At 25.1% G+C, this 14,874-nt stretch overlaps 2 protein-coding genes across 2 annotated transcripts; both read left to right on the top strand.

Annotated features, from left to right (window-relative positions):
• Positions 1-1,265: 1,265 nt before the first annotated feature.
• On the top strand, positions 1,266-3,082 carry OCT59_027532 (uncharacterized protein; the record flags this gene model as incomplete). Its single annotated transcript, XM_066137043.1, has 1 exon — positions 1,266-3,082. The coding sequence occupies one exon, from the start codon at positions 1,266-1,268 to the stop codon at positions 2,847-2,849; it is 1,584 nt and encodes a 527-aa protein (XP_065993470.1). The 3' UTR covers positions 2,850-3,082.
• Positions 3,083-5,506: 2,424 nt separating this feature from the next.
• OCT59_027531 (uncharacterized protein) lies at positions 5,507-9,462 on the top strand (the record flags this gene model as incomplete). Its single annotated transcript, XM_066137042.1, has 8 exons — positions 5,507-5,527; positions 5,602-6,142; positions 6,195-7,706; positions 7,911-8,606; positions 8,678-8,756; positions 8,834-8,981; positions 9,048-9,191; positions 9,268-9,462. The coding sequence occupies 8 exons, from the start codon at positions 5,507-5,509 to the stop codon at positions 9,460-9,462; spliced, it is 3,336 nt and encodes a 1,111-aa protein (XP_065993469.1).
• Between the last annotated feature and the right edge of the window lie 5,412 nt (positions 9,463-14,874).

Here is a 14,874-nt window from a genome sequence, read left to right as displayed (position 1 = left end):
AATCTTTTTGCATCGCTACTTATTAAAATAAAGTTGACAATCTCGTGTAATTGTCAGGGTTTGCAAAGATTTCCTACAGAGCATATAACAAAAGGGTGCTGTCCAAAATCCAGAAACTCAAAATCCCGAAATCCAAAATCCCAACAGTTCAAAATCCGACAGGTCCAAAATCCAGAAAAATTGGCCCGCATTAAGCTTTAATGTTTATATATGTAAATATATATATATATACTGCCAGGAATTAAGTTTTGGAATTTTTTCGAGTTTTGAGATTCGGACAGGTGGTATATTATATTAATTATTTATACTCAAGTGTTCCATTTTTTATTATTAGGGTTATGTTAGGGTTAGTTTGTTAGGATTTATCGCGTTGGGAGAGGGAACTTAGGGTTAGGTTAGAGTTAGTTTGTTAAGATTTATTGCATTGGAAGGAGAGCTTAGACTTAGGTTAGGGTTGGTTAGGATTAAATAAAATATATTTTCGGGATTTTGACCAGTCGGGATTTTGTACCTGTCAGGATTTTTGGATTTTTGGATTTTTGAGTTTCGGGATTTTAGCCTGTTGGATTTTGAGTTTCGGGATTTTAGCCTGTTGGATTTTGAGTTTCGGGACTTTGGCCTATTGGATTTTGAGTTTCGGGATTTCGTACCATACCCTAACAAAAAAGTACCCAGTCCGCCCGCCACATTTTTATTTTGCTATATAGCACTTATTATTACACCACATTCTTATTGTAGTTAAAACTATACAGAAATAGAAATTTTTACCGTAGTCATTGCATTTAACGCAGTATGATTTTATTTTGTTTGAACTTCTTTGTGAAAACAAAATGGTAACCATAAATAATAAATTAGATAGATGTCATGTTGTAAATAAATATGGTATGCTGTACAACTAACAATTATATTCTGGGCGTTATTTTCCATAAAGGGAATAATAATAGATTATAGAATCACTACCAACTACAATCAGATACTGTCCAACCATATATTTCAATATTTATGAAATATACCTTATACTAATTTGGTTTAAATTTAAAGTTTACTCGATATACGGTATGTATATCATTTTTTAATTTGGACTGCTTAAAACCGGTTAGAGATAAATTTGACCGGAATTACGAATCATAAGTCAAATTGATCAACATCTGCAAAAAACTTGTGAAAGTTACACAGTTACACAATGCAGGGGTTGTTTTACGCCAAATTACATATAAATGGTTATCCCACATTTTGGAATCTTTTTTATTAACATAAAAATAAAAATGACTTGTAAACTTACAACTCTTCCATTTGATTGTTTACATGAAATTATTGAATATTTTGAGAAAGATAGAATTACTTTACATTCATGTTTGTTAGTTAATCGTCTCTTGTGTGAAATTTCTGTTAAAATTTTGTGGAGAGATATTAAGGATATTAGTAGTTACAAAACCTCATCATTATCATTTTTCAATACAATAATTGCATGTCTTCCTAATGAATCAAAAGAACTCATATTTAATAATGAAATTTTCATTTCAAAACCAACTTTACAATCACCATTATTTAATTATGCAAAATTTTGTAAGAAACTTTCAATTACTGATATAAGTAAAATAATTAATTATAGTCTTGGAAATGAATTAACTATTAATCAAATTAATATAGAAGATAAAAAATATCTAATTACAAATGAAGTTATCAAGATGTTTATGAATCAAGCTTCTTTAAAAATATTGACTTATTGTTATTGTCCATTAAAGAATAATTATTCTTTCTCCTGTTTACCTGGAATAAGAAATCTTTCAGAATTTCAATGTAATTCAAATCTTTCTTCTGATTTTTTTCATCAGTTATCCCAGATATGTCATAATTTACAATCAATTTCTATATCATTTGAAAATGATATTTCAAATAAGTTAAAAGAATTAATTTCTTTACAGAATAATTTAAAAAGTTTAACTTTAAGAGTTCGTTCTGGTACTAGTTGGAAAAAAATTATACCTTCTTTAACTAAAAACTCTAATAAGTTAACAAAATTACATCTTCATAGTGAAAATAATGATAATTTACCATTATCATTTATAAGTTTATTCACAAATTTACAAGAATTTAAATTTTCATTCTTATCTTATTTTGTATCATATATTAATATTAAAGATTTCGAAAAGTTACAACATATTAATTTTCCTAAATTACAAACTTTAAAAATTCCTTATCAATGTCCAAAGCCTGAATATTTGATGAAATTTTTAGAAATTAATGGAAAAAATCTTAGAAGGGTTTATATATGTGAAGGAATATGTGAAGGGATATTTAATACTGTATTTAATCCGAAAGGCTTGAATAAAAATTTAATTTTATCTATTGCAAATTTTTGTCCAAATCTTGAAAGACTTAGTGTAAGAATTAATTCAGGTGAATCATATAATACATTAGAGACTATATTTAATAATTGTCAATACTTAGAATTCATTAGCGTTTGGTGTGGGAAAAAAGATATGACTGGAATATTATTTGATATTGTTGCAACTTATTCGTCAAAATATTTTTGTGAATTAGTATTGTACAATTCAAATTTATACTTGATAAATTCAAAAGATTTAGAATTATTTCTTATAAGTTGGAAGAATAGAAAACCAAAAAAATTACTTACATTAGTTATTATTAGGAATACTACTATTGATGAGTATGAGGAGTATAAGGGGAATATTATTAATGATGAGAATAATGAGGATAGTCATGATGAGTTAAGTAATCGTGATCAAAATTTGAAAATAATTGAAGAATATAAAAAGTTAGATATTATTAAATTTAGGATTGAGAATATAAAGGAAGAAGAAGAGTCAGAATATTACTTTTATTGATGTATTTTATCTGTTAGAATATATTTTGTTATTATTATTTAGAAGTATTAGGATTAGAATTTGTCAATAATATTCATTATTATTACAAATAAAGAGAATTTTTAAGAAATTTCAGTAATGTTCCTATTAAATAATATTTTTATGGTGTTTAATGTAGAATTTTTATTAGATCTTTTGATATATCACCAAGTTTTATCTATAATAAACATTCATAGAATAAATGTATCTTGTTATATGTTATAATATTCCTCTATTATATTTGATAATCGATGATCGATCCGGTTTTTTTAGTCTAGCTTATAGAAAAGTTCAAATATTAATCTCCAAAATTTTAACTTCAGGCTCGTGATGTCAAACTCCTACAAAATAAGACGACGTTAACATTAAGAACGATACATCAAAACTCATTTTAGTTGATTGTTGAAACTTGAGAAAAAATTAACAAGAGAAAGTTTTTTTTTCTCCAGCAACTACAAAGGAAATCTATCCGGTTTAATAAATAACTTAATAAAAGAAAAGGTATTTATACGGATATTTATTGATGCTATAAAATTTTTCTAAATTTAAAGTTATCATAGAAATACCTTCAGACGAAAATAATCAGATTTGTTATACTTGTTAAATATATAATAATCATTTTAACGCACGTAATTAAATATAGTTGAATTGCATGATAAGCGTGACACGACTGACACGTGTGGAAAACGTGAAATATAAACATACAGTCTGATCTCGATGTAACGAACCCACGATGTAACGAACTCTCGACTTACCGAACTTTTTTTTAAAAACCAGTTTCATAGTATTTAAAAACATCTTGATATATCGAACATCATATAAACTTTGTATAACGTATACCGAACTTTTATTGATTCACCGCGTATTATAAAACATAGTAAAAAAATTTTTGATATACCGAACTCAGTCACATGATTTTCCAATTTCGCCTGAAATTAATTAATTTCGGCCAGAATTAGAACCACTTAAATTTTGCCTAAATTAAGACATCTTTAATTCTGGTCGAAATTGGGATATTAATCACGTGATTTTCTTTATATACCGAACTTTCACTGAAAAAACTTAGGGTGAAAAAATTTTTTCAGATTGAGAAAAAAGTCAAAAGCCAACCCGAAAAAAGAAAAACGAAAAAGAATTCGAAAAAAACCGAAAAAAAATAACAATAAAGAAAATTTGAAAAAAAAAACGAAAAATAAAATTGAAAAAGGATAAAAGGATAAAGAAAGAAATCGGTTTAAAAAAGGGAAATTTTCGAAACCGTAAAAAAAATAAGTACCGAAAAAAATTCCGAAAAAAAAGGACAATAATCCGGTCCAAAAAGACTGAATAAAAAAAAATTAATAATATGGTCCAAAAAAGAAGACCGAAAAAAATAATAATATAAAAATCGGTCTTAAAAGACCAAAACAATAGGATTATTTAATAAAAAAAAATTTAGATTGGGAAAAAAAACCAAAAAAAATTCTCGGGTTCGAAAAAAAAACCAAACCGAAAAAGAAAGAGGAAAAAAAAACGAAATTTTTGGAAAAGAAAAAAAAAAGGTGGTTCGAAAGAGAAAAGAGAAAATTTAAAAAAAAGAAAAAACGAAAGTAAAAGATCGATTTAAGAAAAAAAAAGAAAATTAAAAAAAAAGGGAACTGAAAGAATTCAAATCGGTTCGAAAGAAAAGGAAAAAAATAGGTTTAAAAAAAATGAAAAAAATAAATATTTGAAAAAAAAAATAAATCGGTAGTCTAATAATGCAAAAAAAAGAAATTTCTGATTAAAATTTCATTATAAAGAATACGGATCAGCAATTCAAAATCAATTTATACAGGCTAATCTAAACATTACGGCTACACATTGTATTTTTTTAGTTATATGGATATAAGTTTATAACAATAAATGTTCAGTTACAACTCCTGTTTCTAATTTCAAGTTATTGCCTTGCATATAACAGTTTAGAACGCCCCATCAAGTTGTTTAAATGAAAAATAATATTAAATGATTACTCGAGAATAATTTGAATCGAATTTTTTGAATGAAGTGTTGGAAGTACAAAAATGCAGTAATGCACGTTATCGTGATACACGAATTTTGATTGTAATTTTACTTAATTCTATCGGTATAGAATTATTATTTCCTTGTAATAAAAAAAATATGAAAGGAAGTTCAAGTTAGGTAAATTAATATTTTAAGCAATATTAGAATTTAATTAATTGCAAATCGTGAAAACTTATTTTATATAATATAGAGTGAAAATTCTTTTATCAATACTTCTTAGAAAAATTAGAGGGGCGGTAAATAAAGTTTACAATATCCTAGTTAGCATAAATAGAAAAGTTAATATAAATTATAGGATTTACATTTTTGGTATTTACAAATTGTATGTCTGCGGGAAAAAAATTTTTTTTTTTTCTCTAGTACTGAAAAAAAAAGAAAAAGAATAACCAATTAAATCACGCTGATCAGCGCTTAGAATTTACGTCCAAATTTTTACAAATATTTGCGACACGTTACAGTCGTTACATTAAATAAATACTGAATGAGACAATGAGTTCAAATACACAGTTATTATGTTACATACATTTTGATTATAATTTTACTTAATTCTGTCGATATAATAAAATTTTTTCTTACTTCTTTTTGTAATAAAAAATATGAAAGGAAGTTCAAGTCAGGTAAATTATTATTTTAAACAATATTAAACTTTAATTAATTGCATATCAATAAAACTAATTTTATATAATAACAGAGTGGAAATTCTTCTACCAATACTGCTTCTGGTAGCTTAGAAAATAATGACCCTGTTTCATATAAAACGATTTTGTATGAAAATACTATGTTCAACAATCGTATCCTTCTCAAATTAGAAGAGGATGGATTCATTACTCCAGATGACAAAGTAGAAGAACTTTTAAAAAATCTAACTAAATCAAGTTATTTGTATGCACTTAAATTACTTTTTGAAAATTTACAAAATGAGTTTTCGTCTCAAGTTTTAGAAAATTCATTAGAAGGTTTAGTTGATACTTCTTTTAAACATTATTCAAAAGAAAGTGTAGCTAGATTGGAATTACATTTAAGAATTTTGGTTACTGTTTTAGAACGGATATGTTTTTCACCAATAGTACTTAGTAAAGAACTTCGAGATAAAGTTTATAATTCTTTGGCAAAATTTGCAGAAATTCATCGTAAAACAACTCAGGTTATCGAAATAGGACTTGATAATAATTTTAGAACAAATTTTAATCAATTCAATCAACAAAATAATGATCAAATTGCAATTAAAAAGCGTAATTATAATATTGATTTTTTATTAATCCATTTACGAGATACTCTTCATAGTTTACGTGATGATGCAAGAAATTATACGAAGAACTAAAGATTTTCTTAAAGCTGCATTAAATATTACACCAGGAATTTTATCAATAGCAGGAGTTACTCTTCCAAATGATAATTGTTCAATCTTATCACTGCTTACTCAAATACGTCAGAGTTTAAGTTTTAAATATCCGGTAGCATCTTATTATGTAGATTGGAGAATTATGTTAATAATTCAACATAATCTTTTTATTTGGTCTGAAAGTGAAAAGATTATAAGTAAAAAATTTGGAGAATTAGTATTAATGGAATATATTTGGAGTTTTTTGGAAAGAGAATGGGTTAATGCTGTGGACAAGTCTATTTTAGATTCTCAAACAAAATTTGATGAAGTATCAAATAAAGTCGCTAAAGCTTTGAAAAATACTGGAGGCTTTTTAAATGAACTTTCTGGAAATGAACCTATAGCACTACCACATATTTTGGTGTTTGGAATATTAGATCTTGCACAAAATCTTATCCAAAGATCATCTCGAATAGCAACATATGGTCTTTGTTATTATTTAGCAATTGAATCACTTAATAAAGCACCAAGCAGTTTTATTCAGTTTAAATCTATTGAATTATTATTACATTTATATAATATTGATAATAAAATGTTTTCAATGATTGAAATTGATTTTGATCAATACACACAAAAATTAAGTGAAAATAATTTGGAAGATTCTTTAGAAAAATTTCGAAATTTATTAACTTTTGTTAAAGAGAAATATCATGAAGATTTAAAAATTCTAAGTAATAATACTGGAAAAGGAAAAGAGGGGAAAGGAAAAAAATCAAATCAAAATTCATATTTAAAGAAAGAACAAATATCAAATTCTAACATTTTAGATGTTATAGCAGATGAAATTACTTGTCCAATTAATAGTGAACCAACGGATCAATTATGTATTTTAAAATGCCAACATATGTTAGCATTAAGCAATTTAGAAAATTTAAAGCAAAAAATATGTCCCAATTGTCGAGAAAAAATTGAAGATAATGATATAAGATATTTACCACAAAATTCAATTTATAAAAACTTATATACAAAATTTTTTGAATCTGGACATATTTTACCTTCAATTGAATTAGAAAATTCCGATCAATTATATGACAGTGATGATTCAGATAATTCAGAAGTTGAACTCATATTAACTAAAAAAAAGAAATTTATGAATTCAATTATTAAATTAAATTCAAAAATATCATCTCCAATACTTTCAAGAATTATAAAAAAACAACATCCAACATATCAAAATATTATAAAAGAAATAAATGAAAAAAATTATGAAAAAGCTGAATCTTTATGCAAAGAATTTATAAATTTTTTTCCTAAAAGTTATTCTTTAAGATGTATTTTAGCGTATATTTATAGATGTCTTACCAATTACGAACAAACACACCTATTTTTAAAAGAAGCTATTGATTTAAATCCCAAAAGATCAATTGCTTATTTTATTTGTGGAGAAATATTTTTTAGACAAAATATATATGGTGAAGCAATATATAATATAGAAAAATCATTAGGATATAAATCAAAAATAATTAACTTACATATATTACTCGGAAATAGTTACTTATTACGTAATTATAATAATTATTATAATTATACAAAAGCTATAGAAAATTATAATATTGCATTAAAAAATGATCCAAATAATTATTTATGTCTTAAATAATCTCTTTTCATTTCATAAGCGTATGCACAATTTTTAAGTACATTAAATTTATTGGATAAATTATTAAATATCAATAATGAGGATTCTTTGGTTTTATGTTATTATGGAGAAATTTTATATAAATTGTTACAATATAGGAAAGCTATATCATACTTTACAAAAGCTTATACTTTAGATCCAGAAAACATTCATAATTTGAATAGAAGAGCTATTACATACTATATTATTAAGAAATATGATAAAGTATTATCAGATCTTGATAAAATTATACAATTAGATCCCTTAAATAGTTCAGCATATTATCTTAAAAGTTTAACGTATTATACAAAGAATGATAATAACAATGCTAAAGTATCATTTAAAAAGTGTGCAAAATTATTGAATTCTGACAATGATTCTGCAAAGGTTCATTTATTTTATCTAGAATACTTGCTAAATAATAATAGTTCTAAAGAATTAAACAATATATTAACAAAAATCGATCAAATTCCTATTAGTAATTTACTACGTTTTATTAAATGCAAAATTTATATTGAATTAAAAGAGTATAGTAAAGCAAAATTTCATTTATGTTATATTGTATCTGCATTTATTGGTTATTTTATACAAGATCATCCGGATTTTTGGTCATATTTATATGAAGTTTGTGAAATTAACAAAAATGATTTTACCGAATTTGGAATTGTCGATAAATTTAGTAAATATATGTATAAAGGTAAGAAAATATTCAAATTATTTATTATCTTCTATTTAAGATAATCATAATTGATATCTTAAACTCATTAGAACATGGAGTATATTTTGTTTCAAATCTTACAAATTTGAATAGTGAACTTTGTCAATTTCAAGAAAGTGATATAAGCAGGTAGTAGAGTCTACTCATAATAATACTTTAAGTCAAATTGTCTTAAATACAAATTAATCATAATTTTAAAATTAAAGTTTATCAGGGCTGGTATTGTCTTCTAAAAATGAAAATCTTCATTTGGTTTTGCCTACACTAAAAAATAATTATGACCATCTCATTTGTAAAATGAATGTTAAAAAAATATTATCTAAGGATTGCTTTATAAAATTTATACCCAATGGCGTAAGTTAATTAATTAAAATCTCTATTATTTTATTTAATTTTAAATTAATATTAACTTAATTATAGAATTATCAAAAAGATTATATGTTAAAACATGAAGGTGTATCAAAACTTGAGGGGTTAGGTTGGATAGAATATCGGACTTCAATACGTGGCCTATATTATGATACTCAACTTTCAATTGAAATTGAAATAAATTCTATTGAAATGGTATGTTCCTATTTACTTATTCAGATCAATTTCCTTTTTTTGAACAAAATATAATATTATTTTTTGATTCACATAGCAAATAGAATATATTCGATTTGGATATAATCCATGCGAAATAACTTACATTCCCGACACGAGTTTTATAGGTTATTTATTACCAGATTATCACGAATTTTTCTCAAATGTTCCAGAAACTTTCAAAGACAAGTATTTTTCAAGAAAAGAAATGGAAAATTTACTTGATTTAAAAGATATCCTTAACAGCTTATAATTATATACTTTTCTTAATATTATCATTTTTGCTTTATTCAACATACTAGAGAATCGTTCGTTAGAGAATCGTTCGTTTCAAGAATTTTTTATTGAAAATTAAAATTGATACATACCTGTTGGAAATTTACTATCTACTCCTGGGAAGATGCACAAACAAATTTGTATGGTGTAGAATACTTCATAAAATGTTTAGTATTTATAGTAAGTGATAAAATATTATATAAAACATTTATTCAAATTTTTAACTAGAATATAACAAATTATATTAGACAGCCAATGTTTTGCTATTAACGACAAACATCACTGAAATAAAATGTATTGTATATTAATTTATTTGATATAATAAATTTTATTTAACAAATTATAAAATGTATATTTTAATCTTTACTAGAAATAAATAAATAAATAAATCTGCTATCCTTTGACATTTTTACAATTATTAAAAAAAACCAATCATTACTTTTAACCAAACTTTTCTTTCAATTTTAGCTATTTCGATAATTTCAGGATTTAAATTCCATAGAATGTTTCAATTTTCAATAATATCAATAATTTCATTAATATTTGATCTATTTAAAGGCGAATTATCCCAACATTTTATCATTAAATCCAAATAAGATTTTGAAGTTCCTTTGATATCGAAAAATTCATTACGTAATAATAATATATCATATTTTGTATAACACTATAATTTGATTTTTTCTTCAAAAGATTCTGAAAAATTCATATAAAACGTTTCCGCTATGAAAATCGCGATGTACGTATCCATGATCATGTATAACTGCTACTTCTAATAATATAGAAATTGTCACCAGTTTCTAATCAAGCTGAAAATATTAGAATTTAGAAGAGAGTAAATGAGAAGGAGAAAGAAAATGAGAAAATTTTACGATAAAAACGTTACTGTATATCATTTTTTTAGCATCAAAGTCACCCAACGTACAAAATCAATGTAATTGAATTTTTTATATATGTGCCAAAATTATTGTACCACAAAAATTGCTTAACGTTTTTTTTTCGAAAAACTAAAAATAAAGCATTAATAAAATTTGCAAACAATAAACTATTTAAATATTTTATTTATAAGTTATTTGGTTATGAGATACAACGATTTGCACTTAATGCCGACCAAAATGGCCATAATTTATAATTCTGGGCAGTGTAAAATTTTACGAAGTGGTACAATAATTATGGAAGTCACTGCATGATTAAATCTCTCTTTTCATGATTTTAGTTAATATCAAATATTTTAAGATCGTTAATTCAAAAACTACTACGACCGATAATTCAAAGAATATATTATTTAATATAATACTTTTATATTTATCAGAAAAATTAAGACATTTTGAAAAATCAAGGAATTAATATTAGTATACTTTGAAAAAATAGTTAAAAGAGAAATAAAAACTAATTTATCGGTAAAAAAATTATGTGAAAAAAAAATGATTAATGTGGTTTTATTTATTCTGATAAATGTAATAGTTATTTATTTTCACGGAATGGGCGTAAAAATCATGATATTCCACAGAAACCATGTAAAAAATCTGATCCGCGTTTCATCTTTCCATGTTTTTTCCGTGAATGTATTATTTTCATGTAATTTATAGCCTTAAATCATGGAAATTTTTATCTCGCTAACACGGATATCCGTGAATGTATCATTTTCACGGAATTCTTACGGAAGACACGGAGAAATAATAGAAATATTCGGATAAAAATTTTCTATAGGGAAAATTAAGGAACTTAATGATTCTAAAAAACATTGAATCTAAAAGGTATGGTTTATGTATATTAATGTTATATAATAAAGTTAAGAACAAAAGAACCTTTGTATTTAATAATAATAATTTTATCTTTAAACACAATTATTCTACAATTACACTAATCGATACTTTTGAGCTACTCAAAATTTCAACACAAAATTTTATGATAATTAGTAATTATTGCAAATCAGGAAACATGAGAAAATTAATGACGAGTGAAGACGAGATCTTATTATTGAAGGCAAATGCACCTGAATGTTTTATTGATTAATGCAACAATGTTGCCAAATGTTATGATATCATATATTTATTCCTTTTGGTAGCAAATTATATGATATTGGATTTATAATAACAAATTATCCGGTCAGTTGCTATATATAAAAGTAGACCTTTTAGTATATTGATCAAATCTGCAAATTTTACAAGTTTAAAAGTCAGAATATTATTTCAGGATTTGGTAATACAACTATTTTATGTTTGTCATCTTTAACAGCTTATTTGCAATTATAAAACTATTCTTAATTGATACATTAGACCTGTTCATTTCCGGTCGGTTGCATTTTTCGGTCGGATTTTGTTGTGTACAAAAATTATCCAATAAAATTTTTTTATTTTCGATCGCAAATTGAACTGCTTTAGATTGAAATTTAGTTCGAACTCCTCTTATTGATATATATTTTTTTCTTAAATGTCATCTAATTTTGGTTGGTTATTTTTGATGTTCGACCAAAAAACCCAAACAGAAAATGGTTGCGTTGTACAAACTGATCAGCCCAATCAAAATTAACTTAAATCTGACCGAAAAATGCGACCGACCGGAAATGAACAGGGCTATTATTGCTTTAGCCTTTAGGAATAAGAAAGTTTAACAGTAATTTGGTTTAGAGAAGTTTTAACGGGGTTTTTTTTCACTAAAATATTAACAACTTTATTCTTCAATTATTTAATAATAGTAAATAATTTCTTAATAAAATTTTATTTCAAATAAAATTGTCCCAACTCATTACATTTTTGTCCTTTATATTTATAATCATATGTACTAACTTGTTAAACTACCATAGAAAAAAAATGCAGTTTTTAAAGATATCAAATCTTACCGTATAAATTTATCGATCAGACGATCAGTAAAATAAATCTGTGATCTATGTTGTAAGATTGTAAGTACAAATTGTTATCATCTTTTGAATAAATAATTTCTACAATTTGTTATTAGATATACTTGAGATGAATATGAAATATAAAATAATGATTAATTTAGTAAAGTACGTAATAATTATCATTGATTTACTTTTATAATAATTTTATCTATTTAATTAGAATAAAGAAATTAGAGATATGCGTCTTCCATGGTTTTTGTTCCTTCGCATTGTAAGTTTCACTATAAGGTCGCCGGAATAACTAACTATAACCTGTTGCGTTGCAAATAGGATTAATAGGATTAATGAGTTAAATCAACATAAAAAAAAATTTCAGATATATATTTATTCGATATTACATTATTTATAATTTGTTAATATTTCACAATATTGAAATGATATAATTTATTATATTATTAAATACAAATTATATTTACATTCTATATTAATAAATTCTTGATATGATAATTTTGATATTATGAAGTAGTGTCATGTGGATTTAGTATTAACAATATTATTAGAAAAATTTGTATTTCTATTTTTATATTAAAGAAGTATGGCAGCAATATTATATAGATTTTTTTTATTAACATTAATAAAAATAAGTATTATTATATTAAATTATTAAGCGGAAAAAAAATCAGCAAAAAAAAGTAAAAAAGAACCTATCTAAATGGTGAAAAAAGAAAAAAAAACAAAAAATTCATTCGGTTTAAAAAAAACCAACCTGAAAAAAGAAGAGGGAAAAAAAATTTTCAGTTTGGAAAAAAACTAACCGAAAAAGAAAAAAAAAAAATTTCATATCTGTCGATTAAATATTTTCTTTCTCAGAGAAAAAATTTTTTCGCAAATATTAAATTGTTTCCTAATCAGTTCCTCGTTGTTTAATATCAGAATCACCATTTATAATCAAGTAAAAAAAGACAGTCCGCAATCGTCAAGTGAACGAGCGAGCGCCAGATGAGTAATATGATTTGTACTTCCATAAATTTTCAGATTTTGTAAGTACATATAGATTTTATCCTTAGAACTAATAAACGAATTGAAATACACCTACCGAAAAATGCATTCGTTGTAACCAGAAAAATCTGTTAAACTAGAGAATGCTGTATGAATGTTATCAAAAAAAGACCTTCCGCACGGCCATGAACACGACATTTTTTAAAATTTACCATAAAGCTACGGAATTTGTGTGATAAATAATATACAAGACGACAGAATCCAGATTTATATCAAATATTTATTTCTGGTTTTATGTAAGTTGATTGATGAAAAGAGAGAGCGCAAGTAATATCCTTAAACCAATAGAAAATTTGAAGGTACAAGTTCCAGATCCATTCCCATTTGATTTTTTTTCGTAATTTAACTCATTTAACTAAGTAAGAAAAACCACTGAATATATTCATATATTATCGGAGTTGCCATTTCTTATATATAGCAAAAAATTAGAAGTTCAGGAAGAAATTCAAATGAAATCGATCATATTTTTAAAGAGCGGGTTGTATCATATCACGGTTGTGTAGTTCAGTTAATTTCTCACAACTTTCTTGTTTTAAAAATTAATTTGGTAATAAATTTAACGCATTTTTAATGTATTGCACAGCTATTAAATCTGCAGCGAATATTTTTCGCCTTTTATGATGTATTATTTAATACTATCAAGAGTTCGTTGCAATAAAATTAGACAAACATTTATACTTTATATCATCGAAAACAAATATATTATGACTAAACACAGATAATAATTGAGCGATTTTTTTGTCTTTCTCTTCTATGGTTTATTCATGACAGTTTCACGTTACATTTTGATATTATATTGCTCCCTCAGATTCTTCTTTAATGAACGTAAACCATCCGCAAATCTCTCTTGTTCATCTTGCAAACGTTAGGATTCAGCACTAAGATAAGCATCGTTTTCCATTTTGATTTGATTGGTTATTATTTTCTGATTTTCTAATTTTGCCCGTTCCAATTTCTTCGCATATTCTTCTTCACATTGGTATGACGGTTTTTCACGGTCAGTTATTTCCTTTCTCGTTCAGAAAGAGTCTGTTCGAATAAAACTAACCTGTTAGTAACATCAATACCACCTGGCGTTGTTCTCGGTCGTTGATGATCCTTTTTCTTTGTGTAATTGACTACCTCTGATTCAATAGTTCTTCCAATTCAGGATGAATACCACTCACCTCTTCTATTGTTAGTGGATATTTCCGAGTTTTGAGACTTCGTCATATATCATTTTAATAGAACGTGAAAGTTGGTTAAGTTGTGTTGTGTAGTATGTGTTAAAAGATGGAAATAACGAGTTACTCATTTTTCTATAGATATATAATCTATATATACATGAGAAAAAAATCTTAGAATTCATAGAACTCTATGTATTCTTAGAATCAGGAAATTCTACTATATATTTGACAATGATGATAATTAGGTGTTTATCACGTTAGTTGGATTTTATTACGTTCGCAAAGTAAATAAGAAAAAACGAAATTCTTGCGATACATTGAATTT

Source organism: Rhizophagus irregularis, chromosome 7 (assembly GCF_026210795.1).
Source record: "Rhizophagus irregularis chromosome 7, complete sequence".
Lineage (NCBI taxonomy): Eukaryota > Fungi > Glomeromycota > Glomeromycetes > Glomerales > Glomeraceae > Rhizophagus > Rhizophagus irregularis.
The sequence above is the reverse complement of the archived record's forward strand: the minus strand, read 5'-3'. Positions and strand labels throughout refer to the sequence as shown.